A 26,824-nucleotide genomic window follows, 5' to 3' on the forward strand; every position below is an offset into this window, starting at 1 on the left:
TTGATCTTACCCTCATCCTTTTGGTGATGGCGATCATTGAGTCTGTTTCAGCTTATTATCATCCTTTTGGTGATAATAAGTTTTGAAGTTTTGTCCTTATTATCATCCTTTTGGTGATAACAAGTTCGGTTTGTGTGATCTTACTGTCATCCTTTTGGTGTCAGTGATATTTAAGGTTATTGACTTATTATCATCCTTTTGGTGATAACAAGTTTGTGTCTTGATCCTACCTTCATCCTTTTGGTGATGGTGATCCATTGCGTGTGTACTTATTATCATCCTTTTGGTGGTAACAAGTTTTGTCGTTTGACAATACCTTCATCCTTTTGGTGATGGTGATTGTTGACTTATTATCATCCTTTTGGTGATAACAAGTCTGTGTCTTGATCCTACCTTCATCCTTTTGGTGATGGTGATCAATTCCGTGTGTGCTTATTATCATCCTTTTGGTGGTAATAAGTGTTGTCGTTTGACAATACCGTCATCCTTTTGGTGAATGGTGATTGTTGACTTATTATCATCCTTTTGGTGATAACAAGTTTGTGTCTTGATCCTACCTTCATCCTTTTGGTGATGGTGATCAGTTGCGTGTGTGCTTATTATCATCCTTTTGGTGGTAACAAGTTTTGTCGTTTGACAATACCTTCATCCTTTTGGTGATGGTGATTGTTGACTTATTATCATCCTTTTGGTGATAACAAGTTTGTGTCTTGATCCTACCTTCATCCTTTTGGTGATGGTGATCAATTGCGTGTGTGCTTATTATCATCCTTTTGGTGGTAACAAGTTTTATCGTTTAACCTTGCCTTCATCCTTTTGGTGATGGTGATTGTTGACTTATTATCATCCTTTTGGTGATAACAAGTTTTTGTCTTGATCCTACCTTCATCCTTTTGGTGATGGTGATCAGTTGCGTTGTGTACTTATTATCATCCTTTTGGTGGTAACAAGTTTCGTCGTTTGACAATACCTTCATCCTTTTGGTGATGGTGATTGTTGACTTATTATCATCCTTTTGGTGATAACAAGTTTGTGTCTTGATCTTACCTTCATCCTTTTGGTGATGGTGATCATTGAGTTTTGACTTATTATCATCCTTTTGGTGATAACAAGTTTGTTGTGTGATTATACCTTCATCCTTTTGGTGATGGTGATCATTGAAGTTATTTGACTTATTATCATCCTTTTGGTGATAACAAGTTTTGTTGTGTAACTATACCTTCATCCTTTTAGTGACGGTGATCTTTGAAGTTGATGAGTCAACTATCATCCTTTTGGTGATAGCCTTGATATTATACTCTCGGTAATGGAAACTTTATCAGAATAACCATCATCCTTTTGGTGACGGACATCATCCTTTTGGTGACGGAAATCTTGAATTGTGTCTAACTTTCATCCTTTTGGTGATAGCGAGACTTGTTCTTTATCTTACCATCATCTTCTTAGTGATGGCGATCTTTGTTGTACCCACTGTAACCATCATCCTTTTGGTGATGACTACTTTTGAAGCTCGGTTTATCCATCATCCTTTTGGTGATGACAATCCTGACAATCATGGTGAACTACTATCATCCTTTTGGTAATAGCAAGTCCTACTGTCATCCTTTTGGTGCCAGAAAGCATGTCCACCTTTGCCTTTACATCAGAAGCGACCTTTGCAAGATCGAGTGTCGACTCGAGGGCTGACATTGATTTGGCATTTTACCCCTATTACCTTGGTGCTGTTAGAATCCATTGCATTTTCTTTCTGCATCCATTCCATTGCATTTCAAAGGACAAAATTTGGATCCTTTCATATTTAATTACCTTCCACCACGAATGTATGATGACCGTTGTCATTCCTACCTTCTAATTCAAGATAATTAAATAGGGGCAGCTGTCGTACCCCAATTTTGTCCGGGCATATTTAAATTTTCACAGAATTGATTTCATTTTATTTTTCCATCATATGCATAGCATAACATACATTGCATCATGAATAATACCTGAAATGTCAGTCAGAATGAATTTATTTGAGAATACAGACAAATCGGTTGAAAAGTCAAAATTTGAGGAAACAGTGTATTTTTCAAATAATGTGTTTTGTGTTGATAATTTTAGTATGATTGATTTAATTTCCTGGACAAATTTGCATTCAATTTCTATTTTTAATGGGTCATTATTTTTTCTTTAAATATTAAATAATTAGAATGTGTTTAAAATTAAATATTAGTTAGTTTAAATTAATTATTAGTTAGTTTTTATAATTTATTATTTAAATGAATAACAATTATGAGAAATAGAATATATTTGACATTGGATTCTCAAAAATCTCTCAAACCCACTCTCATGGATTCCCTCATTTTTTATTCACAAAAAGACAAAAAAAAAGGGGGTAATAAACAAAAAAATCTCCTAGGATCCTCTCCAATCCACTCCCAACGGTCTGCCAGCTTTCTTCTTATCCTCTCACGTATACTCACTCTCTATCTAATCCATAAAACCCTCCTCACGCACTGTTCACTCCCCACTCTCAATACAACATTCACCAAATTAAGAGATACCCCTCACTCTCAGAAAAACTTCTCACCTCACAGTCTCTCAATCGCCGCCACACACAAACCCTATTCATCGTCTCTCTCAACCAAACCTCATCGCCTTACCTTCAATCGTCCTCTCCGCCGTTTCATCGCCAACACCAGCTCCACCATCACACTTCAAACCATCGCCATTAACTCTCAGAAATCACCTTCATCTCCAACAAAACCTTAATCACAAATCCACTTCCACCACCAAACAAACCTCGCGCCGTCATCATCATCGCCGCAAACCACCCAAAAATCCACCCCTACCGTCACCGTCAAATCACCACGAAACACCAGCTCCACCATCAAAACCCTCATCGTCAAACACCTCAAAACCTCATCCGTCAACTCTCGTCGTTTCACAATATTGACCGCCGCTTCAAACCCTTCATCGTCTCTCTCAAATCGCCTCACCGCCTAATACCCATCTTCGACCTCATCAAAACCCCTACCGTCGCTAACTCGCCGCGACCATCAATAAACGCTCCACCTCCACCAAAACTGACCAATCGTTCAACCACCAGCAAACCCCTCTCCGAAGAAAACCTTAAATCGCTCTAACGAAACCCTCACTTCGCCTACCGCGAGCTCGCAACCCATACAAGACCTCACCGATGCACGTGGTTCTACCGGTTTTAATTCTGATCCAGTGACTATTGAGTTGCTATTTTCATAGCTGTTGACAATATTGGCTCAAAGATCCATCACAAGCTCGTCAAGCTACCGACACTAACGAACGATTCAGGTTGAGGTAATGGCTTCGGCATCGTATCATATTGTCTGTGCGGCTGTTTTCACATCTCAAATCACGTTTATGTCTTGGTTGTGATTAAAAAAAATTAGAATTTTCTTCTTGTATTTTCGCTGGTTGTGCATCATCTGCCTCAAGCTGTTTTTCATCATGCTGTTGTTGAGTGTGTGTTTTGATATCAGGTTAAGCTTCGTAAAATTAAGTTGTTTGTATTGGCTGTAAAGAATAGATGGGTATGATTATTCTTTGTGAAAAGAGCCTTTAGAAAGTCGGTAAAAATGCTAGATATTGTTTGTGAATTCCATTATCAGGTCAAATCTCCATTTGGTTTCCATTTAGTTTTTCTTCTTGCGTTACAAACAATCTTGTAGGTAACCGTAAGATACCATGTTTACTATGCTACTGTTATGACGTTCCATGCTTGCCCGATTTAATTAAATGGATTCAACGACTTATGTTGCCATGCCACCAACGGTTCAATAAAGTAATCGAGTATTTCACCGTGTTTTCACCTTCGCATACGACGTTTTGATGGTCGATATGTATAAACCGGTTTCGAGCACATTGCGGCTTATTGGATTTGATTATTTTGTACTCATTTTGGTCAATTACCCCAAGTTTTACATTCCAAATCAAGATTAATTGATTAATTAATGTTTTTTAATATAGCTTTAATCATTTTTTAATTAATCAATTTAAATGTTGTTTAATTAGTTAATTAACATTAATTAATTTTAATTAACATGATTATTTTTTAAGTAAATAATTTTGGTAATTAGTTTAAGTTTAATTAATTAATTGATTCAATCAAATTTTGAGAAATTAATTTGTTTAATTAGAAAACCATTTCATTCCAATTCCAATTCCAAATCATCTTTTCATAAATCATTTTAAATTTCAATTTTATTTCAATTTCATCATCCAACACAAACCAATTTCAAAAAAGGCACAAACCACAATTCTCGATTCAACATCGAGCCCATTTTAAAACACCCTTGTAAGTCGATTGCTCTTAGCATCGCCATCAACCTCACATAGCTTACTCTTGGGCTTCCTTACAATGAAACCTACTTGGTTATTGATTAATCGAGTAGATGAAATAATACACTAAAAAAATTCATTTATTCATAAACATGAATTCAAATCATTTTTCCAAAACCATTCAATTTCAAACATAAACTTGGGTTGAAAAGGAGATAGTAAGCGTACGCTTCACTATTTCTCAAGCACTTGAATAATTGGCGTACGCCATATTGCGCGAGTTCTTGTCATCCAATTAAATCTTAAATCACACAATTTCAAATCATTCCTACAAATTCCTAAATTCTTTTAATTCCATATTTCAGATGAAAAGGAGAATAGTGAGCATCCGCTTCATTATCTCTCGATTATTCGAATAATTGGCGTACGCCATATTGCTCGAATCTTCGTCATCAAATCAAAACTACAATCGAATAAATCCAAGCCTACCAAAATACAAATTATTTTCACAAATCAAATACGACATCTAAACATATCTTTTACAATTTAAACTTCGGATGATAAAAGAGGGGAGGCGTACGCCTCGCCCTCTCTCGATTATTTGAATAATTGGCGAACGCCATATTGCACAAATTATCGACTTCCGACTAAAACACGCTAAATAAACTTGGATAAGGGAATAGGTGGCGTACGCCTCATTATTCTTTGAATAAGCAAGTAAGAGGCGTACGCCTCACTACCGTGCATATTCAACATCCACAAACAAACTTTCAAAATAATTCGAACGAAAAGGGACTAGAAGGCGGACGCCTTATTACTCCTCGAAAGAATTGGACGATTGGTGAACACCACATTGCTCAATCTTTCGTCGTTCTCCAAAACATCTCAAACACATTAAACCTAACTTCTCGCCCCCGTGCGATCGAAACGAAACCAATCAAACCCAAACACATCAATTCAACTTGTCACCCCCGCGTGACCAAAACCCTTCTCAAAAGAACACTGTCAATCCTTTCTAATGCGCACAACAAACCAGTGCTAGAGCCTCCCCCGAGAGTAGACATGCCAGCGTTTAGCCGTTAGAACGCCGACCTACACAGTCGTTCATCAAAACAAAACACACCAAATATTCGTAGTAGCCCGAACTACGGATGCTCTGATTTCCTTATTGCACCATAAGGATACGTAGGCCGGAGATTGCTGTATCTTCGCGAGCATACTAATAAAAAACCTCTCATTCCCCTCCTGAGGTCTTCATCCATATCTATCATCAACTCTAATCACTCGAAGCAAGCAGATAAACAGTCAATTAACAGTCAAATAGCAAAATTAAGACTAAAAGGTTCCCGTTGAGTACAACGGACGTAAGGGGTGCTAATACCTTCCCCTTGCGTAATCGACTCCCGAACCCGAATATGGTTGCGACGACCATTATTCTTATCTTTAAAGGTTTTCTCGATATTTTCCTATTCCTTCATTGGAATAAATAAAGTTCGGTGGCGACTCTGTTTCGAACAACATTTTTCCGCGTCCTATCGCGAGGGATCGCATTTTTGAGGTGCGACAGACTGGCGACTCTGCTGGGGAGGCTGCTCAGTCTAGCCTAACTTAGTCTGATTTTGCTATGACTGTTGGAAGATATTCTTTTCTTCCATGTTTGTTTCTTTGTACCTTATTATATTGCTTATGTTGTATGTAATTTGTCTTGATGCTTTGATATGGAACTTTGTATGTTGTGAGATAAGCTCCATACCCGAGCTTCGAGAAAAAACTTAGAACCCGGAGTTGTGTAGTATTGAACCGGGGGGTGTACACCTCATTGGGACAATACGAAGACTCCACCTAGAGTAGATCTGTTTGGAGTTTCCATCACAATATGGCTAGCCCATCATTGTGGGGGAGGTTCTAAATACGATCCGTAACTCTAGGGACCTCGCCTTAAACCCAAGTTTTGTTTTCATGATTGGTGATTGTGTAGTATTGAACCGAAGGGTCTACACCCTGTTCGTACAATACGAGAATCCCACTTAGATTAGATCATTTCAGAACTCCCATCACGATGTGGCTAGCCCACCATTGCGAGGAAGTTTTGAACTTGATCCGTGAGTCTAAGTTCCTTCCTTGAAAACATAACTTTAGAACCTACCTTTGGGGATTTCTTGTAATCAGAGAAACCCGTACTTCTTTCTGTTATCCTGACGTACCAGACGTGTGGATAATTTTGAGTCTGTATTCCTTTGCGAAAAACATGGCAAAACTTCATGCATTTGCATATCATCAACATGCATTGCATATCATTGTCCAGAACAAAAAACTTACACCATATTCTACCCTTTGTCCAGTAAACGCTGACTACTCGACACCGGTACGAGACACGCCGCAACTACAAGATGACACTTGAACAGTTGGAAGCAAATCAAGTTTCAATGAGGACAGATATTGACTCCATGCAGGCAAAGATGGATCGTCTGCTTGAGACCATGTTACTCTTGGCCCAGAAGGAGAAGGATGCTGAGACTAACGCTGAAGCCAGGAAAGTTGCTGCCGAGTTTGGATCGCCATCACTTAGCATCCCTGGAGTGATTGACCTTGATGGCAACCCTAATCAGCCTAGAGGAGGACCGATCCCTATTCCTGTTCCCATAGTCAACATGAACCCCCACGAGCACTCTGCTACATCTGCTCGCCATGGATCCATGATGGGTGACGAAGATCCATACGACGCTTTCTTCATGCCACCACCCGCCAAACCTGCTGTTGGAGGTCTCCCAGACCCAGCTGTTGATAGACTCCATGCTTTGGAGGAAAAGTTTAAGTCCTTGGAGGTTCACACTACTCCCGGTTTGGACGCCGTTGATATGTGCCTGGTACCAGGACTCGTGATTCCACAAAAATTCAAGGTCCCGGACTTTGATAAATACAAGGGAATCAGCTGCCCAAGAACACACCTCAGAGCTTACTGCCGCAAGATGGCTGCCCACATCGGTAATGATCAACTCCTGATTCATTACTTCCAAGATAGCCTTAGTGGGGCATCCTTGGAGTGGTACATGCAACTGGAGAGAGGTCAGGTCCAGTCATGGAGAGACCTTGCTGAAGCATTCCTCAGGCATTATCAGTACAACACTGATCTAGCGCCCAATCGCACACAGCTACAAGACATGACTCAATGCAACAATGAGTCATTCAAGGAATACGCACAGCGGTGGAGAGAGCTTGCAGCTCGTGTCCAACCTCCTCTCCTTGACAAAGAACTGATTGACATGTTTATGGGAACTCTGCACACCCAGTACATGGAGAAGATGGTAGGATCCAGTTTTCCGACTTTCGCTGAGGTCGTCTCCGTGGGAGAACGGATTGAGAACCAGATCAAGAAGGGGAAACTACCTTGCACTGCTAATGCTTCAAGTGGGATGAAGAAACCATATCCCAATCTCCCAAAGAAGCCAGAAGGGCAAACCAATGCTGTAATGGGAGGAGGAGGATATAGGGCACGCCCGTATGCTCCTATGCCTCATGATCAGGTTGCCGCTGTCGTCCCGACACCATATCAGCCTCCATATCAGCAACCCCATCAACAACAATATCAATAGCCTTATCAACAAACAGCTTATCAGCATCAGAATCAACATCAACGTGCTCCACAACCACGTCCCCCTAACCAACAGAGGGCAAGGAGGCCAGAAAGACATTTTGATCCTTTGCCAGTATCGTATAGCAAGATCCTCCCCTACCTGCTAAAGGATGGATCGGTTGTTCTGAAGGAGATAACACCTGCAACTCCACCTTACCCTCCAGGCTACGACACCAATGCTCACTGTGAGTATCACATGGGTGCCCCAGGGCACACAATAGAGAACTGTAAGGCTTTCAAGCACAAGGTCCAGGACCTGGTTGATAGTAAGGCACTTACATTCACGCCAGTGAGGCCAAACGTTGCGACAAATCCCATGCCAGCACATGCAGAGTCGAGTGAAGCTCGAAGGTAAATCCTCTCACCGGCCTGAACAAGCAGAACGAATCCCAACGAAGAATCAAGAGATGAAGGCCCGTTGCATTTGAATGAAGGCGATCATTATGCCATTTTTACCATTTTTGCATTGTTGTAATTTTTTCTTGTTTGTTTAAGTACTGTATGCTTTAAACATTGTTGTTTGTATTTGGTTTTATTAATGGGATGATTATGCATGCTTTGAATCAATCTTTCATATTCACTCATCTATCACATTTGCAAATCACAAACACGTACTTTTCCACTTCACCTCCTTTATCACACTATTGTTAGTAAATGTTGGAAGGAGGATGACGAAAACGAAATACTCATAATTGTTGATCGTATGCTTTCGGATAAAACCTTGCTAATGATGTACAGGCATTGTTTCAAATCCCCAAACACTGGAGAGATAAGGAGTTAATCCCTAGTCAACCACTTCGAGCCTAGAAGTAGGAGTTTCTTTCGGATCTACAAACCCTTACGCTTAACCTGGGGAGAAGACTCAACCTTATGAAACAACAAGTCCACCATGTGAGAAAAGCTTCCACTTGCTAGTGAGGGATTAACCCTATAATAAGCAAGGAAGACTTACAATTCAATCAACTAAGGACAAATAGGTGAGATTAACATCAACCAACTAGGATAAATCAAACCTATGGCTAATGCATGAAAACTTAACGAGCATGGACAAAGCCACAAAACAATTGACTGAGTTGGATTAATTAATTATGATTATTCACAAAAGGATGGTCAAAGTATGATTAGATTGATTCAAAGAAGTGTTATGAAAAGAAGTTTGAAAAGTCAAGGACTTAGGGTCCAAGTTTCTAATTTGAAAAGAGGATGAGAATGTTTGCACAACATGCATTTACAAGTTTTTAAAAGTCAACAAGTGAAAAGGGGTTTTGAAACAAAAAGGGTGTGGATGAAGTGTAAAACTTCCTAGAAGTTCACCTCTTGAAATCATATAGAAGATGATTCAAGTGTGTCCTTAGGAGTGAGGCAACAAAGCAAGTAAGCAAAATAAAAGCAAGGTGATACCGGATGCCATCAATGGTCTTATACCAATCTCACAAAGCAAAAGCGGATGTCGGATACCAATAACTGGGTTTACACCAACCTCCTAAAGTAAAACAATGATACCGGATGCCATCAATGGTCTTATACCAATCTCACAAAGCAAAAGCGGATGTCAGATACCAATAACTGGGTTTACACCAACCTCCTAAAGTAAAACAAAACTTGGATGTCGGATGCCAATCTATCTGGACTTATACCAACCTCCAAAGTATGGTCATAGGAATACAAATGCCACATTACAGGGACTTACAATTGCATCCTCTCATACAACAAACAAGAGTAAAGAAGATATGAGTGACCAATGAGGTCTTACACTCTATCCTTCCATATCATGGGAACAAAAGCCAATCTACATGGACTTACAATTGTCCTCAATGGGCAAACAAACATAGATCACAAGGATATGCAATAATGATCATACAAGAATTAACAATCAATAATGATGAATGCACAATGGCAAGTAAGCAATCATGTTCAAATGCAACCATCAATCAAGCAAACAAAGTCATTTAGCACCCACTATAACCAAACAATTAGGCTCAATCAAAGGGTTTGACTTAAAAAGTCAACTGGAATAGGTGAATGGCGCTCTTAACTTTGACATTGAGAGTCAAGGTGAAGCAGATGAAAGGATATGAGGGGTGTGCCTCATCACTCTTATCTCTGGTCAGAGAGAGTATTGAATATCAGAAGGTGTGGGAGTTCAGAAAGATGGAACTCTCTCCACAAGTTAGACTCGATAGATCTTGGGTATTTACTCACTATGCATCAACACATGTAGTGTGAGCAAGGTGAATGACTCACAGAATAGTAGGAGATAGGCTACATATCTCTTTTGTCTACCAATTGCCTCATATGAGGTCTTTACCTGCTTGGGGACAAATTTAAACAATCACAAACATCGCCTCTTAAGGAGGACTTCAGACAGTTGCCTGGCTAAATAACAAGCCAGGTCTTCCAGACTACATGGAGACAAGAGAGTCTACCTCAATGCTTAAGCAAAGCAAAGCAATAGCTAGTTCTCAAGGAACTAAAGCGACTATGGTACCTGAAATCAATCAAATATAATCAGTATTCAAGTCACAAAGACAAAACAGACAAGATAAGAACCAACAGATAAGGTACAATCAAACAATGTAATGTGCAAAGCACAAAGCTCAAGTGAACCAAGCACCCTACAAAATAAACCAAGTTAGTTTATAACATCAAATGAAACAACTCAACAACTTGCATTAATCTCCTTAAAGCATTTTGCTTCATAACTTGAAAATCACATTCAAACATGAGATACAAGACCACTAGGACAAGCCTAGGGTCAAAAGGAGATGAAAAATTCAAAACAGCAAGTGAAAAATGATCACAACCAAGATTAAACAAATAAGAAGAAATTCCAGTTGGTCCCATATCAAAAACATTCACCAATTGCATTTCATAAGCTAAACATGTCAAACTATGCATTTTAGAATCACATTGGAGTTAACAGAATGATCACACTCAAACCAATATCAAAACAGCTCAATAAATTCCACAAAAATTCCATCTCAAACAGAACACATTCAATGAGCAGCATATCAAATTTCATAGCATTTGGATAAATGGAAGTAGGGAAATTAAAATCAGGAAGTCATGGTATGCAAAAATCAACCCAAACTAGGTCACAAAGTATACACCAACTTCAAGCAAATGTAAAACAGAAATCAAACATTGGAAATGAATGGGACCAAAGCCAAAATTAAGTCAAACATGTTAAGAAACACTCCACCAAATTTCATTTTCATATGATAAGGAATGAGAATTTTACAAGCTATGTAAGTTGATCACTCAAGAAAAGTTCACAAAATGGTAAACAGCAAACAAAAATACCAATCAAATAGGAAATGTATCAACAAATCCTACAAAAAATCATGGGTAAACTAGACATGCAGATGTAATCACATGCAAAAATCCAGGGGAAATGGCATTCAATAAGCATGGAAACAAAATTCATGAATATGGCATAACATAGTGTGACACACATTGTCACACTCAACTTGAGCACATCATATCTATTAACCAGGAACTCAAAATTAGCAAACTATACATCAAAATCACCAGAAAAGAGTCAAGAATAGCCATGTAAAATTTCACACATTTTGGAGTAAGCATCATTATTTTATGAATGAAATGGCAAAACATACACATATAGCATACATGTCCAAAGTCCTTAGGCAAAATCAAAAATCCACCAGGCACAACTTCCATTATCATGCCTAAAAAAAACTAGAGGGAATTTGGAGATTAACACAAAAATCCCCATCCAATTTGGATAAAAGGTGAATTAATTATGATTTTTAGAAGTTTGGTTAAGAAATGAAATAATTATTTAATGATTTGAATGAATTAATTGGCGCGGATGGCATTTTGGTAAATAGATGCAGCCAGGGGCAAAACGCCCCGTTTCATTTAATGAAATGGCGTGGCGTTATTGGTTACTTCCAGCGGGAAACAGAAAATTTGAATGCAAGCCAGGCCGGATGGATCAAATCGCGTTTGGAAAGGAAAAAATACGTGCTCATCATGTTCTTGAGCTGTTCATCATCAACATTCACAAAACTCCATGGAAATGCACAAACCATATATGGATGTAATCAGCATGCAACGTACATCACTAATATCAACTTAATTTCATCTAACATTCAACATAGAAAAAGATACGATCAAGAAAAGTTTTGCATCTAAATATTCAGATCCAGATTTCTCCTTCGATACTTGATGAAATCGCACGATTCAAATGTCAGAATACTCTATGTTGCGCGCTCTACCTAAACCACATGTTGATTTTAAGAATCGAAGGAATCGAGATTTTACCTTCTTGATGTGCAGCTGTGGAATCCGTGCGTGTTTGGTCCTAATTGATGAAAACAGATCGTCTATTATGCTCAAGAAGGTGATTGGGAATGGTTGCTCAACTCAACAAGCCTTGGAGATGGAGAAATCGCGAATTGCCATTGAAGCTCAAGGTTGCAACAGTTGCGAATTTGCACAGTTCCTTCCACAATCTTGTTCAACAGATCTCCCAAATTACCTGCAGATGATGATTCAGCAAAGAACTAGCACAAGCATTGATGAATTCTTGATGAATTGATGAAAAAAAGTGTATGTGAAAAATGGAGAAAATTGAGAGAATTTTGAGATTTTTGTGAATTTGATCTGAATTGTGATTGTTCATTCCGAGTTTTCTGTTAGGATTAGGCCTTTATAGTACCCCTTAATCCATGCTTTAATCATGTTTAACCAAATTGGAGTGATTAGTGAATTGAGCTTATTATGCAATTTGGCCAATTTGCCCTTTGATAGCTTGAACCAATGGAACAGTGTTTTTTTCTTTTGAAGCAAGTCATAAATCACATTTAGAAGCTATTCCAATTGGTTTCATGTGGAAATTCCATGTATTTTGAAATTTGGCCTTTTTTCCCACCAATTTTTAAATGGTCCACTTGAAAAATGACCTTTTTATGTGAAGGTTTTTGATGAAATGTGATGATGGATTTGGATAGTACACATCAAATGTGGTTTTCTCAAAAAGGAATCACCCAATTTGGCCTTTCCATTCAAAAGTTATGGCACTTTGAATTTCAACTTTTTCTGAAAATGATTTGATCATAACTTGCCAACCATAAATGAGAAATGAGTGTTCTTGGACTTTTTGGAAAGGCAAGAGCAAGATCTTCAACTTTCATGTTGGACAAATTTTTATTTGAAGCATGGTTCATGATGTAATTTTGAGGAGCATGACTTTCCATTTTTGGCAGGTGAAAATTACAGGTAATTTCCATTTTTGGAAACTTTTTGTTTGACCTCAAATCCTTCAACCTTGATCTTTGAAATGCCAAATGAGGCTTATATGGACATGAATGAGACCTTTCCAACCATCTCACACCTTCAAAATCCTGATTAAATGCACAGTTGACCACAGTTGACTTTGCTAGGGTTTTGGTTGACTGAGCCATGTTCTGATGAATTTCAAGCCTTTTTCTCTTGAGATCTTGATACCAAATGATACCATAGCTCATATGAACCTCTTATGAATGATCATGGTGCCCAAATTCTTCAAGAATGGCCACCATCTAGCTCAATGACTTGCTTGACTGATTGACTGATGATTGCTTCAGCTGCAAATAGCAAGGTTAGATGACAATATTTTTGTACTTTTGGTTAGTAAACATATGAAAAGCAATGATATACAAATGCAATACATGCTTGGTGATCAAGAACCACACTCATAAGATACCCACCCACTAGGAGGGAAGCTAGGGCATGCAACGATCCTTGAGGCTATGATATGATATGATATGAGCCATGAGGGATCTTAGGGCAAAAATTGGGGTCTTACAGGATCCTCATCTCAGCGAGCTCTGCTTGTACACCTTCCATTGCTCTCTGTTGGTTTCTGCGGGTACCGTACCGGTGAATGCCTGGGTCAGCTATCCTGTTAATGGAACACCAAACAAACTGAGAACACTGTGGAGGTACCTGTTATGCAAGACATGCTAATGAATATGTAAATGCAATGACATGTTTATCAAATCCAAAAGGTATTCTACCCCCTTGATTCCAGTCTCTCATCAGATAAAATATCCCTTTTAAAAAGTACCAGAAAAACCCCGACTAGAATCAAGAAGAAGATATAAACCCCACAGAAATGGATAAACATGTGTTAAATGATATGAATGCGAAATGATGTGATGCAACGATGTGAATGCAATGCAGTGGCATGTCAATCAGGATTGCTGTATCTGCTTGAACATCTGTCAGGTTGCACTGTCTGAAGAGAAACCCACTGAAGAATATAATACAAGATCAAAGCTCTGCTCCAGAAAACCGGGTTAGTTGGAGGTTAAGGTTTCCTGAATTTAGCCCGCCCCTCACTGGTAGGTTCTAAGAACAGAAGTTTGTCAACTTCGGCCCTTCAGTCGCGAATAATACGTTTACCACTGGAGGTTTGGCATTATTACGGGACAAAAGACCTCCATTGACTCCCCTCAACAGGACATCCTAATAGCAAGTTCCCAGTCTCGGGATCCTCGGATTGAGCAGCGAGAATGCGCCCACCAGAGCTAACATAATCACATCTCGGAGGAGAGGCCTCGACTGAGTTCTCGGGAAATGGTCACCAGAGTCGACGATTTCTAGAGGAACATCCTGCCGTTACGGAACACCTGTAAGACATAATATATCCAAAAGAAACCTCGTCTGGGTGTGGTTCTTCACGAACGACTTAACGTAGCAACACGCCACACAAGCCTCATGATTATCCACTCTAAAACCTATGTGTACACTCAAGCCTGGGTAATGGGCTTATCTCTCATAGAACACCCCATCCCAACAAACAAACAAACAAACAGATCCAATAGATGCATGCAAGCAGGTAAGCAAATAAATGTACAAAAGCATGAACACCCAATAAACAAGAAATCACACAAGCTATGAGGGACTCGCTTAGGGAAGATGGACCAGCAAGAGGTCAACTTCTTAGTGTCCCCGGCAGAGCCGCCAGCTGTCGCAACCTGAAAAATACAGTGCGCGAAAAAACAACCGGCGAAAGAAAATGACAGAAGAGTCGCCACCGTGTGTTATTCATCCCAAAGGAGGGAAAGGAAACGCTCGAAGTAAACCTGAAAAAGGAAAGGACAAGACGGGGTCTCGCAACCAAATCTTGGGTTCGGGAGTCGGTTATGCGAAGGGAAGGTATTAGCACCCCTACGCATCCGTAGTACTCTACGGGATCCACTTTTGTAGTTCTTGTCTAAAGGGTGTGAGTTTATCTTGTGCTGTTTAGCAAAAAAAAGGGTTAAATGAAAATGACTCGCGCGGATGTCGCATCCACTGCATACGTATCTCATCTGAATATGAGAATCAGAGTCTTCGTAGCTCGGCTGACCTATGGGTTGGGGGATGTGTGCTCGCTAAGACATCGCGTCTTATGCCTACGTATCTCATCTGGAATGAGAATCAGAGCAAGCCGTAGTTCGGCTAACTACGGGGTTATGGAGTGGGTTTTGGACGAACGACGTTACTACGCAATCTACCAGATGCTCGACCTTTGGAGACTTACTCACCTGTAGTAGAAGGAGTAAACGTGTGTTTAGGAGAAGAAAAATCAATGAAGGGTTAGGGTTTGGTGAACTCATGAAAAAAGGCAGTCCTTGACGAAGGACCTGTAAAAAAAACACACAAAAACATTGCCTCCTATCGAGGTCTTCCAGCTAGGAAAGGAGTAAAATGCGGGAAAAATGTAAAAGTACCACGCGGATAAAGATCCGAAGTAACAACAGTTAGAGGAATGGGAAACCCAGGGATCCTCCCAAGCTAACACCATCAAAGAAAGTGAGTCAGTACAGGTAATCGGAATGAAACCTCCAGGGGGTATCCCACAAATAAAGTGGAAAACCACGCAAGTTATCCCTGCAAAAGTCATGTGAGCCCTCACAAAAACTCAACAAAAGGGTTAGTGAAACACGATAAGCATTTTTTTCATGGATAACAATATGGTTTCAGAAACCTCAAACCCTGTGGCATACACTTCAGAAATTAAACGTTTAAGCATTCAAGGCATTATTTATACATTCATACATAATTATGACCCGTGGGCAAAAACCTAATGAAATTCATCCATCATACCTCAAACATTCAGATGATCCAAATTAAGAGCATAAAGGTAATGGGAATAAGGGCAAACCTGATTGGAGAGCTTGATTGAAATTGAGTGGCACCCGTGAGGTTTATTTTTTTTTTCGTTTTTTTTTTTTCGTTTTTTTTTTTCGTTTTTTAAATAAAGCTTCTTGGATCTAACTCTGATTGACATGATGAAATGCAATGTATCTAATGTTAAATGACCTAAAAATGAATGCATGCATGAGGTGTAAAGCGTATGCTTCCAGGAAAAATGAAGGGTAAATTTTGGGGTATTAAAATATTAAAATAAACTTGAATTAAAAATAATGGAAAGGTCAAACTTCAAAATCACTTCAAATCAACCTTGAAAGGTCCAAGTATTTTATCCCAAGTTCAACAAGGTCAAACAAAGTTTGACAAAAAATTTCAGCATTTTTAAAAGTCATAAACTATTTTTAATCAATTAAAAATGAATAAAAATAACCTAATTGAACTAAAATCTCAAATAAATTAAAAAATTGATGAGAATATTTTTCATAGATCCATCATCATCCAAATAGGTTAGAAAAATATTTTTGTATTTTTTGAATATCAAAAACTATTTAAAATGAATTAAAAATAACCAGAAAAGAGAAAATTCACCAAAAATATCAAATGATGAAATAAAAAATATTAAAAATCAGAAATAGAAACTAGAATTTATTTGGAGACTAATGCAATTGGTCCCATAATTTTTGGATTAAAAATGAAGAAGATATTGATTTTTGAAATAAAAGGGAATAAACAAAATAAAATCAGAAATTGAAATAATATGGAAAATCAGGGATCGTTGGATGTGTTTCATTAATTGACATGGCACATCAAATGGTACAGAGGCGCGCGCTCACCATGAGTCCAGGTCAATGCGTAACACACAATATTAAAATAAGTCATAACAATCAAAGGCCAAGATCAAATCTGGAAAATGAATTCAAGGGTCCACAATGCATCTGGCAATGGGACGGCCACCGGAGCCACCTTCTTCTCCAGTGAGCTTGGATTTTCCGGCCAAAATTGCAGAGATCCAAAAGGCAACCAAAATGCACGATCCATACATCTTTAGAAAGTTGGGATGATGTACATCATTCGTGTGCCACTCAATTCCACTCTAGATGTTTATATTGAGAGAAATCAGAGATGGAAGTTATGTGGTGTTCATCATGAACTCAATGGATTTCAAAAAATAAATGCATAATCATGATGCCTCTATTGAGAAGACTTCAACCAACACAAGATCCAAGCAAATAGGTCAATGGATGATGAGATTCGAAGAAAATACCAGTTGAAGAGTAAGCTTGATTTCTGGAAACTTGAGCTCGATTCCTTGCTTTCATTGCCAAAATAGAAGATCAATGAGTTGAAGGATGAAGGTTTAGAAGCTTTAGATCCAAGGATTCAACCAGATGTAGTTGAATTTTGGATCTGAAAAATTTGAAAGAAAGTGAGATAGCTTCTTTGGTATTGGTTATGGTTTCAGTTGTGCAGCATTTCTGGCGCCATTAGGTTGAGGAAGAGTGAGACTGAACAGCTCTATTTATAGCAATTGGCAAAGGCAATGCATGAAAATTTCATGTGCATGAATGAAGAGGGCCTCCATGCATGGGCCTATACAGGTGCATGGAGGGCCCAAATCTAATTGATTTGGCAAGCTTAACATCAGCATATTGGTTTTGGACGTGCAGATATGATGTAATTGGATTATGCATGAAGTTTGAATCAAGTTTCCATAAATGCACCAAAATATTCCCTTCTTCGAAAATACCATTTGCCAAATCCAAACATGATCATGTGAGTAATGGTTGGAAAGGTCTTGATGTAAAGAACAATTATTATGTTGGGAAAAAATCCATTTGAAGTGTGGAAATTAGTGAATTTTGAGTTTAAAGTGTAATGTGCAAAACATGTCAAGGCAAAGTTTCCAAATTTGGCCAATGTTCAAGCCCTTCTGTTTTGCTGATTCAAGCCTCAAATGGAAAAACCTCCAACATTAAAGTTGTATATATTTCCAAGACGATCAAAATGGACTTAAATTTTGCATCATTTGGATTTTTGATGAAGAAGTTATGGGCACTTGAAGTTGGACTTTTTTGCCTTTTAATGCATTTGGCCCAAAATGACCTATAATGTCTTGCATTATCACATGTATTTCCTTTGAGATTTTGAAATTTTGTTAAACATAACATTTGAAGTAGACATCTTAATCTTTCCAATGCATTTGATCCCACCTCAAAATCATAAAAAATGAATGAGTTATGTCCTTGGGAAGTTGACCTAAAATTAGGGTTTCAGTCAAAATGACCTATAATGTATTGGAATGGGAGATGGCCTTACAAGCTTTAAATCAATTTTTTATGAACATGAAAGTTGTTCATATTGTCCTTAAGAAAAAAATTTCTTTTGTAACCATCTCCATTTGACCAACACATAAAAAGTTAAGTCTCAGTGCATTTCAAAGTAGTCAGATGAATTGACTGATCAACTCCTCAAATCCATGACTCATATCTTGATGAATTGATGATTGAGGACACTCAAATGAGTTAAATTATGCATGAAATGATGAATTAGAGAACTTCCCTTGATTATATTTGACCATCGGCTGAGGTTGCTTCAAGAGCAAGGCATTGTGGTGCACAGATGAATTAGGGTTTCCTTGGGGCACAAACCTCAAACCCTTTGACTTGATTTGATCAAAATGATGAATTGAGATGCTATGGAGGAATACTTGATGGATGAGAGCTTTGGGAACCATTGCCATGCTTGCTTTCATCTTCTCTTGACCTTACCATTGCACAAGGGATCTCCTTGAAGTTTTGGACCTTGTGATTGCTCAAGCTACAAACAAAAGATGTTAGTGACATATTTTTGTGCTTTTGGTTAGTAAATAAAATGAGGAAAGCAATGATACACAATTCAAGCATGCTTGGTGATCTCAAACCACTCACAGGAAGTTCCACCCAAAGGCAAAGGGAACCAAAATGCTAATGATCCTTGAGGCAATGCAAGTGCAATGTCATGATACCATGAGGGATCTTAGGGAAAAAATTGGGGTCTTACACCATCCTTTTCCATTGACCAATTAAATCTCAATATGCTAAGGTTAATTGGTTAATCAATAACTTTGTGTTAGATGAACCAATACAAGTATGGATAAGATTAGGTCCATCCTTTGATCATTTTCTTTTCGTGTGTCGTATGTTTTAGGAGTATGGTTCATTATACCATATCTCTAACATGCATTAACACCAAAATATTTATTGCCCGGTCTCAGATAGTTGTGACTTCTACATAAGTCCAGTTACGATTGCTTAACATAGCGCTAAATTTTGACCCAAAGGCATAACATTCTAGTAAGTGAGATTGTAAGTCTCCCCCGTTTCATGGTATTATGTGGAAACTTGGCCTTTTTTCCTTCCTTTGGAAGATGTCTTGGTTCAAGGATCCATGCTTGATAATAGAGGGTTGAGTGTTCTCCAAAGAATGACTTAATCAATTGAAAAGCAAAACTCAACTAACTTCTAATCAACTAACATTTGGCTAACTCCTATTATTCTTGCTTATAATTTCAAGTCATTTACTTTATTCAATTTAAATTCAAGTCATTTACCATTTCATTTTCCATTTACATATCTTTTAACTTGTTTATGTTTATGCCATTTTCACTTTGCTCACTTGAGCCATATATTGTGATTGTATATATTTTTTTATGTATCTTGTTTGTGTTTGTGGTCTTAGGACCTTAAAATACTTAATAAACAACAAAAACCCTAAAAAAATGTTTGTGTGGACTGTTGGATTTGATCTGAGCTTTGGACTTAGAATTAAGCAACATTCCCTATGCAAAGAGACTTGGCCAATGCCAACATTTCTGAAACCAAGTTATTGTGATTTGAGCTTCCATCTGATGCAAGAATTGGGATCCACATGAATTCATCTGCTACATGGTCTTGATGTAAATGTTATTTTGAACCTGTGTCTAATGCCTTATTCTGAGCCAATCAAGGAGTATGTCATCTGATACATGGAAGATTAAGAAGAAGACTGTGAAGTTGCTTGCTTGGATATGGTTATCTTTATTTGATGCTTTTCTCTTCATGTTGCTGCTTGCTTATTGATATTTCTTGATTTAAAGTCCAAAGGAAAAAGTGGGTTTCTATATTACATTCTTGTCTTTTGGATTGCATCCCATTGGTCAGATCTTTTCAACTCTTAACTTTTAAATTTTATGCTTAGGATTAGTCTCTTCATCTCCTCCCATTTTTAAATTTCAAATCCCCCCCCCCTTTTCAAAAACCTTTTTTGCTTGTGATTTCTAAACTTAGACTTTATTGCAAATTAGAAACTTTGGCCTTAAGCCATTGCATGTTTAAAACTCTTTTTTAAAATCAAACTTGTAAATGAATCTAACCATATGGACTTAAAATTTCAAAAGACAAAAATAACTAACACTCATTCAAACTCTCTTAGGCCCTTAGTGCCTCTTTAATTTAAATTTTGATTAAAAGCAATCCACTCATTTTGAAATTGATATCTGGCATTTTATTAGTTTTGATTTGAAAACTTATTATCTTTGGGTTTTGTTCGTACTTTTCCCTTTTTCTTTGTAAACAATAAAAGCGTGGTGGCGACTCTGGTTTTATCGACGTTAAGTTTATCCATAGCTTAATGGTCATGAATTTACCGCTACACATTTATTATTATTGCTTTTATTTTCGAGTCATTTACTTTATGCAATTTAAATTCAAGTCATTTACCATTTCATTCGTCATTTACACATCATTTAACTTATTTATATTCATGTCATTTTCAATTTGCTCACTTGAGCCATATATTGGGTTTGTATATATTTGTTTGTGTATTTTGTTTGTGTTTGTGGTCTTAGGACCTTAAAATACTTAATAAACAACAAAAACCCTAAAAAAATGTTTGTGTGGACTGTTGGGTTTGATCTAAGCTTTTGGGCTTAGAATTAGGCAACATTTCATATGCAAAAGGACTTGGTCAATGCCAACATTTCTGAAACCAAGTTATTGTGATTTGAGCTTTCATCTGATGCGAGTATTGGGATCCTCATGCATTCATCTTCTATGTGGTCTTGATGCAACTGTTACTTTGAACTTGTGTCTAATGCCTTATTGGATGTGGCCATCTTTATTTGATGCCTTGCTTGATATTGCTAATTGCTTGCTGATTATTGCTTGATTCAAAGTCCAAAGGGAAAATGGGTTTTCTATATGACATTCTTGTCTGTTGGATTCCATCCCATTGGGAAGATCTTTTCATCCCTTAACTTTTAATTTTATGCTTAGGATTAGTCTCTTCATCTCCTCCCCTTTTTCAAAAACTTTCTTTGCTCGTGATTTCAAACTTATACTCTTTTGCAAATTAGAAACTTTGGCCTTATGCGATTGCATTTTTTAAACTCTTTTCTTAATCAAACTTGTAAATAAATCTAATCATATTGACTTAAAATTTCAAAAGACAAAAAGAACTAACACTCATTCAAACTTTTTGTAGGCTCATTTGTGCCTCTTTTAAACTTAATTTTTGATTAAAAGCAATTCACTCACTTTGAAATTGATACCACGAACTATGAGGTTTTGATCCCTCATTTTTATGTTGGTACGTAGGCACAAGTCTGAAAGTCTTGTCAAACACAAAAAATATAATTAATAAATTCTTTTCTCATCCCCACACTCTATTTATTGCAAACATCTTTTATACCAAAAACACATACACACATAAAAAGGTCTCCCTAGGAGTACCTAGGACACTTTGGGTGCTATCACCTTCCCTCAGTGTAACCAACCCCTTTACCTGTAATCTCTGGCATTTTATTAGTTTTGATTTAAAAACTTCTTATCTTTGGGTTTTGTTCGTACTTTTCCCTTTTCCTTTGGAAACAATAAAAGCGCGGTGGCGACTCTGGTTTTATTGACGTTAAGTTTATCCATAGCTTAATGGTCATGAATTTACTGCTACAGAAATTAAGTGGCGACTCTACTGAGGAGTAGTCCTCAGTGGGTTTACCCTACTTTTTTATATGTATATAATTGTATATTTGAGGTTTGTATATTTGTTTGTGTGATATAATATGCTTATTGTGCTTGGTGATCTCTTAGTGGTGAGATAAGTTCTAACCCTAACTTGAGTGCAATTAAGAGATGAGGATGGTAAAGTCATGTTCGACTTGTGTGGACTAGTCCTTAACAAGTTGGCTTGAGACCCATCTACTCAGTGGAGACCCTTTTGGAGCTATTGATATCACACAAGTTATTTGTGGTTAGACATTACTTTCTCTGATTTGGGGTCCGAGATGTTAAGGACCGTAGAACATTTAACCCAACTTGGCATATTTAGGATGCAATGTGGAGACTGTTTAGGTGTAGGCTTGATAATAGTTGTTACGCGATACTACGCTCAGACGAGTTTCTCTTGAGAATATTATGGGTTGATGAGTCAGTCATCCTAACCTATAATATCTGATAGAGGGAATTAAGACTCTAGGAACTTTTTAGATCATGATCTACAGGTTTTTATCCTTAGTACACTCCTTTGGGATGGTTCTTAACATGACTCCATGCTCGTGACTCACAACAAACCCTTTGATTCTTGGTTGATCCAATCAAGTCCTGTTAATATCAATGGAACTTGGGTGTTGATAAGGTGAAAACCATAATCCACCAAAATGGATGATTGGTCTTGGCAATGACTTGATTCATCCCTTGACCTCTATTTATGTTTGCCTTGTGTGTGATCCCTTGTTTGTGATTGTTACATTCATGCATTCATGCGTATCATAACATTCATCACACGAAAAATAACTTCAAGGAACTGAGGCTCTATTTGGAAATATTTTCAGACCATGGATTATGGACGAAGGAACACTAAGAAGTATAGTTTTAGATGTCCTGATTTGAAAGGGTTAAGGAAGTTGTCATCCTTTGTATTAGATCCCTTGGACTTCAAGCAACATCATGGGAAGATTTTGTCTGTGTTATCTATTGATGTGGTTGAAGGACTCTTGAGTGTGTTGATTCAGTTTTATGATCCTCTCTATCGTTGCTTCACTTTTCCCGATTATCAGCTTGTGCCTACATTAGAGGGGTACGCACATCTTTTAGGAATACCCGTTTCTGACAACGTGCCTTTTAGTGGATTGGAGGAGATTCCCAGATCTCACATCATAGCTGAAGCTCTTCATCTGAAGAAGTCTGAGATTGAAGCTCATTGGGTAAAGAAAGGAGGTATTTTTGGGTTGACTTCTGAGTTCCTCATTGGAAAAGCTACTGTCTTTTCTCAAGCCGGTAGTATGGACGCTTTTGAAGCCATATTTGTGTTGCTCATCTATGGTTTGGCTTTGTTCCCTAACATTGATGGTTTTGTTGATGTTAACGCCATTAGAATATTCTTGATTGGAAATCTTGTGCCTACTCTGTTGGGTGACATGTACTTCTCTTTGCATTTAAGGAATTATAAAGGTGGTGGAACTATTGTGTGTTGTGTTCCTATTGTGGTTTATTTCGCACTTGCCTCAGACGCCTGCTTTTGTGGAGAACAAGCAATGTGTACGGTGGTCTCAGAGACTCATGTCCCTCACTAATGATAATATTGTTTGGTATGACTCTGCATTGAGTAGCTTGAATATTATTGATAGTTGTTGTGAATTCTCTAATATGCCTCTTATTGGTACACAAGGAGGAATCCACTATAACCCTGCTTTGACTCATCGTCAACTTGGGTTCCCCTTGAGAGACAAGCCTAATAACACTCAATTAGAAGGTCTTTTCTATAAAGAGGGTAAAGATCCCCAACATTTGAAATAAAATATGATACACGCTTGGCATAATACGCATAGAAAAGGAAGATCTGAGCTTGGTCCGTGCAACTGTGTAGCTTTGGAAACTTACACTACTTAGGTGAAGAAGAGAGCTTTGGAGTTGAAGATGTTGTTTGTGTAAGCCCCAGAGGCCAATACTTTTGGTACTTGTATCGAATTATTTATTAATAATAAAAGGCTTTTTCTTTATTATGTTTGTTTAATAAAGTCCCTAGAATAGTTAGTCCGTTTAATGTATCAAGTATGACTTAATCATGAGATCACATTAAACATAAGGACACTATTCTTAAAGCATCCGTAGCCGAGCTTTATTGTGAAGTGGGATAACATTAAAGCATAAAGACTATTATGTATATAGACTGATGATCACATCTCATGGATCATGGATAAGGAGTTATCAAGTCTTAAACATAGGTATGAATATTAAGAGTAATATTTATACTGGATTGACCCGCTATGAGAATACTATTTAGAATGTTATGCAAAGTGTCATAAGTTATTCTAAGGGTGATAATGGTGTATACCACCCTTCGACCTGAAAAAACTATGGACCCTAGATGTAGAGTCGAGTGCCTTATTGTTGATCAAACGTTATCCGTAACTAGATGACCATAAAGACAGTTGATAGGTACTCCACGAAGCATGCTAATGGACATGAGTGACCTAGATGGAATTTTCCCATCCTACGTAACATGATAAATGTCTATGGGCCCAATATTGAACTGGACAGGGATGACACGGTCTATGCCTTGTGTTCAATATAGACATAAGGGCAAAAGGGTAATTGTACGCACAAGTATTATCACAAAAGGATTTGTCAGATCACATGACATTTTCGTGTCTTGGTAGCAGTGATGTGTTGCTAGATACCGCTCACTATTTATTATATTAAATGTGTGATTTAATATAATTGCCAATGCCACGAAAACCTACAGGGTCACACACAAAGGACGGATTGATGAGAGATAGAGTAACTAAAGAAAACCATAAGGTACGGTGCACTTAAGTGAATTGTAGAACATCGTAAGGTACAGTGTACTTAAATAGAATATGAAATATGGTAAGGTACCACGCGCTTAAGTGTTTTTGGCATATTATAAGATATGGGCCACATACACTTAAGTGGGCATTTTAGCTTGAACCCCACACAAGTGGTTCTATAAATAGAACCCTCGTGCATAAGCATAAAATGCAGTTGCAATTTCGTTTCTCTCTCTCTCTCACTCAAAGCCTTCATTCGTAGCAGCTAGCATTAAGATTGAAGGAATCCGTTCGTGTGGACTGAGTAGAGGCGTTGTCGTCGTTCAACGTTCGTGATCGCTCCGTAGATCTGCATCAAAGGTTTCAATCGTCACAAGAGGTAACGATTCTATCACTGATCATGCCCATTCGTAAGGATCACTAAAGGAGAAAATTTTAAATTCTGCTGCGTTTTGGATCGCCCTTCTCCTTCAGTGGTATCAGAGCCACTTACGAAACCATGCATCTGATAACTGTTTATTTTTCTGTATTAATATGATTAAAAGACTGAATAAATCAATTAATCAAATGAGTAATTAAATTTGGCATCATGTGTGTACGATTTGGATGATTGATGTTGACTATGCTTCGGAATCTGACATTAGTATGGTGAAGCAGCGATACATCGATCGTCCATAGGTTACGCAATTAAGATCGACCAAGTTATATATATATGATATAAGTAATCCTAATGCAAAATACGGTATATATGATATATTGTTTCTGTTTCGTTCATTCAAACACTTAATGGTTGTTTTCCTTTGAGCGATCAATGGTCATTTGCTTCGGAATTCGACATTAGTATGGTGAAGCAATGATCTGTTGATCAATCATACTGAATCAACAATCGAGGTGTGTTTGACGATCTGAAATTGGTGCTTTAGGGTTAGTGACGGCACAAGGGTTGTGCCGTCAAGGAGTTATGAATCGAGGGCTTGTTGGATCATGTTTGTTGATTGTTTCAAAAGCGCTGATTTTGGCCGCGTGACGTTCGTCATGGGCCTGTGACGGTCATAACAAGCTGGACGTGACGGTCGTAACATGCTTTGTGACGGTCGTCACATTCATAGAGTCAGAATTCTCAGCGTTTATGTTTTGTGACTGAGCAAGAGTTGTGTTGATGCAAAACGACGTCGATTTCAAATGAATTGTTCATTGAAATTTTCGGCGCGGGGCGCTGCCCCTACAACCCTGCAAGGGGAGCTGCCCCTTGACCCCCGTCCGGTGATTGGTCAGTGGAACCAGCTTCTACTGACCGGGCAGCGGACCCCCGGCTAACTCTGCGTAGTGTGATCGGTCGCCAAAATTTAATTTGGTTTTAATTAATTAAAAGAATAAAAATTAATAATAAAAATGTGTTTATTATTATTATCTTGTGGTGATCGGTTATGGCCTTAGTTTTCCTTTATTTTGTTTTGGGATTTAAAATACGACTTGCGTGTTATGCCTCTCTTTTAATCTCTTAATGTAACTTCTTTTCTCATCTCACTCCCTCGTATGTAAAATGAGTTTCTTTCTTCTGTAATGAAATGTTATGAAGAAAGAGAAGAATTCAATATCAAAGGAGGACAACCTTGAAGATCTTGCTTGGAGAAGCTTAGATCGTTATTAGGTTAGCTTAGGTTCTCTCATTGGCTTGGGAGAACAATTGCGCTAGGGGCCATAACTGTTTCATTATGTATGTTGATGCATGTGAATGTATGTTGATGCATGTGAGAGACGATTTATATGATAAATAAGTTGGTGAGATCAGAATAATTGCAATTCCCTCAAATTAAATATTAAGTGTATGCTTTCCAAGTTTTAGCACTCATCAAGACTAGTATCGGATAATGTAGGTTTCACCTACGCGAGGTGCATGTTCTATATTAGTAAGGTGCGATGAGATAATTGTAATATCCAAT

At 38.0% G+C, this 26,824-nt stretch overlaps 1 protein-coding gene across 1 annotated transcript in view; it reads left to right on the plus strand.

The window, feature by feature from the left end:
- Positions 1-6,686: 6,686 nt before the first annotated feature.
- Positions 6,687-26,824, plus strand: part of LOC127112209 (uncharacterized) — a 63,015-nt gene continuing 42,877 nt past the window's right edge. The window contains exons 1-2 of the mRNA XM_051046275.1: positions 6,687-6,749; positions 6,795-7,281. Of these exons, the coding sequence (XP_050902232.1) occupies positions 6,687-6,749; positions 6,795-7,281 (550 nt within the window). The remainder of the gene's footprint in view (positions 6,750-6,794; positions 7,282-26,824) is intronic.

This window comes from Lathyrus oleraceus, unplaced genomic scaffold (genome assembly GCF_024323335.1).
Source record: "Lathyrus oleraceus cultivar Zhongwan6 unplaced genomic scaffold, CAAS_Psat_ZW6_1.0 chrUn0056, whole genome shotgun sequence".
Lineage (NCBI taxonomy): Eukaryota > Viridiplantae > Streptophyta > Magnoliopsida > Fabales > Fabaceae > Lathyrus > Lathyrus oleraceus.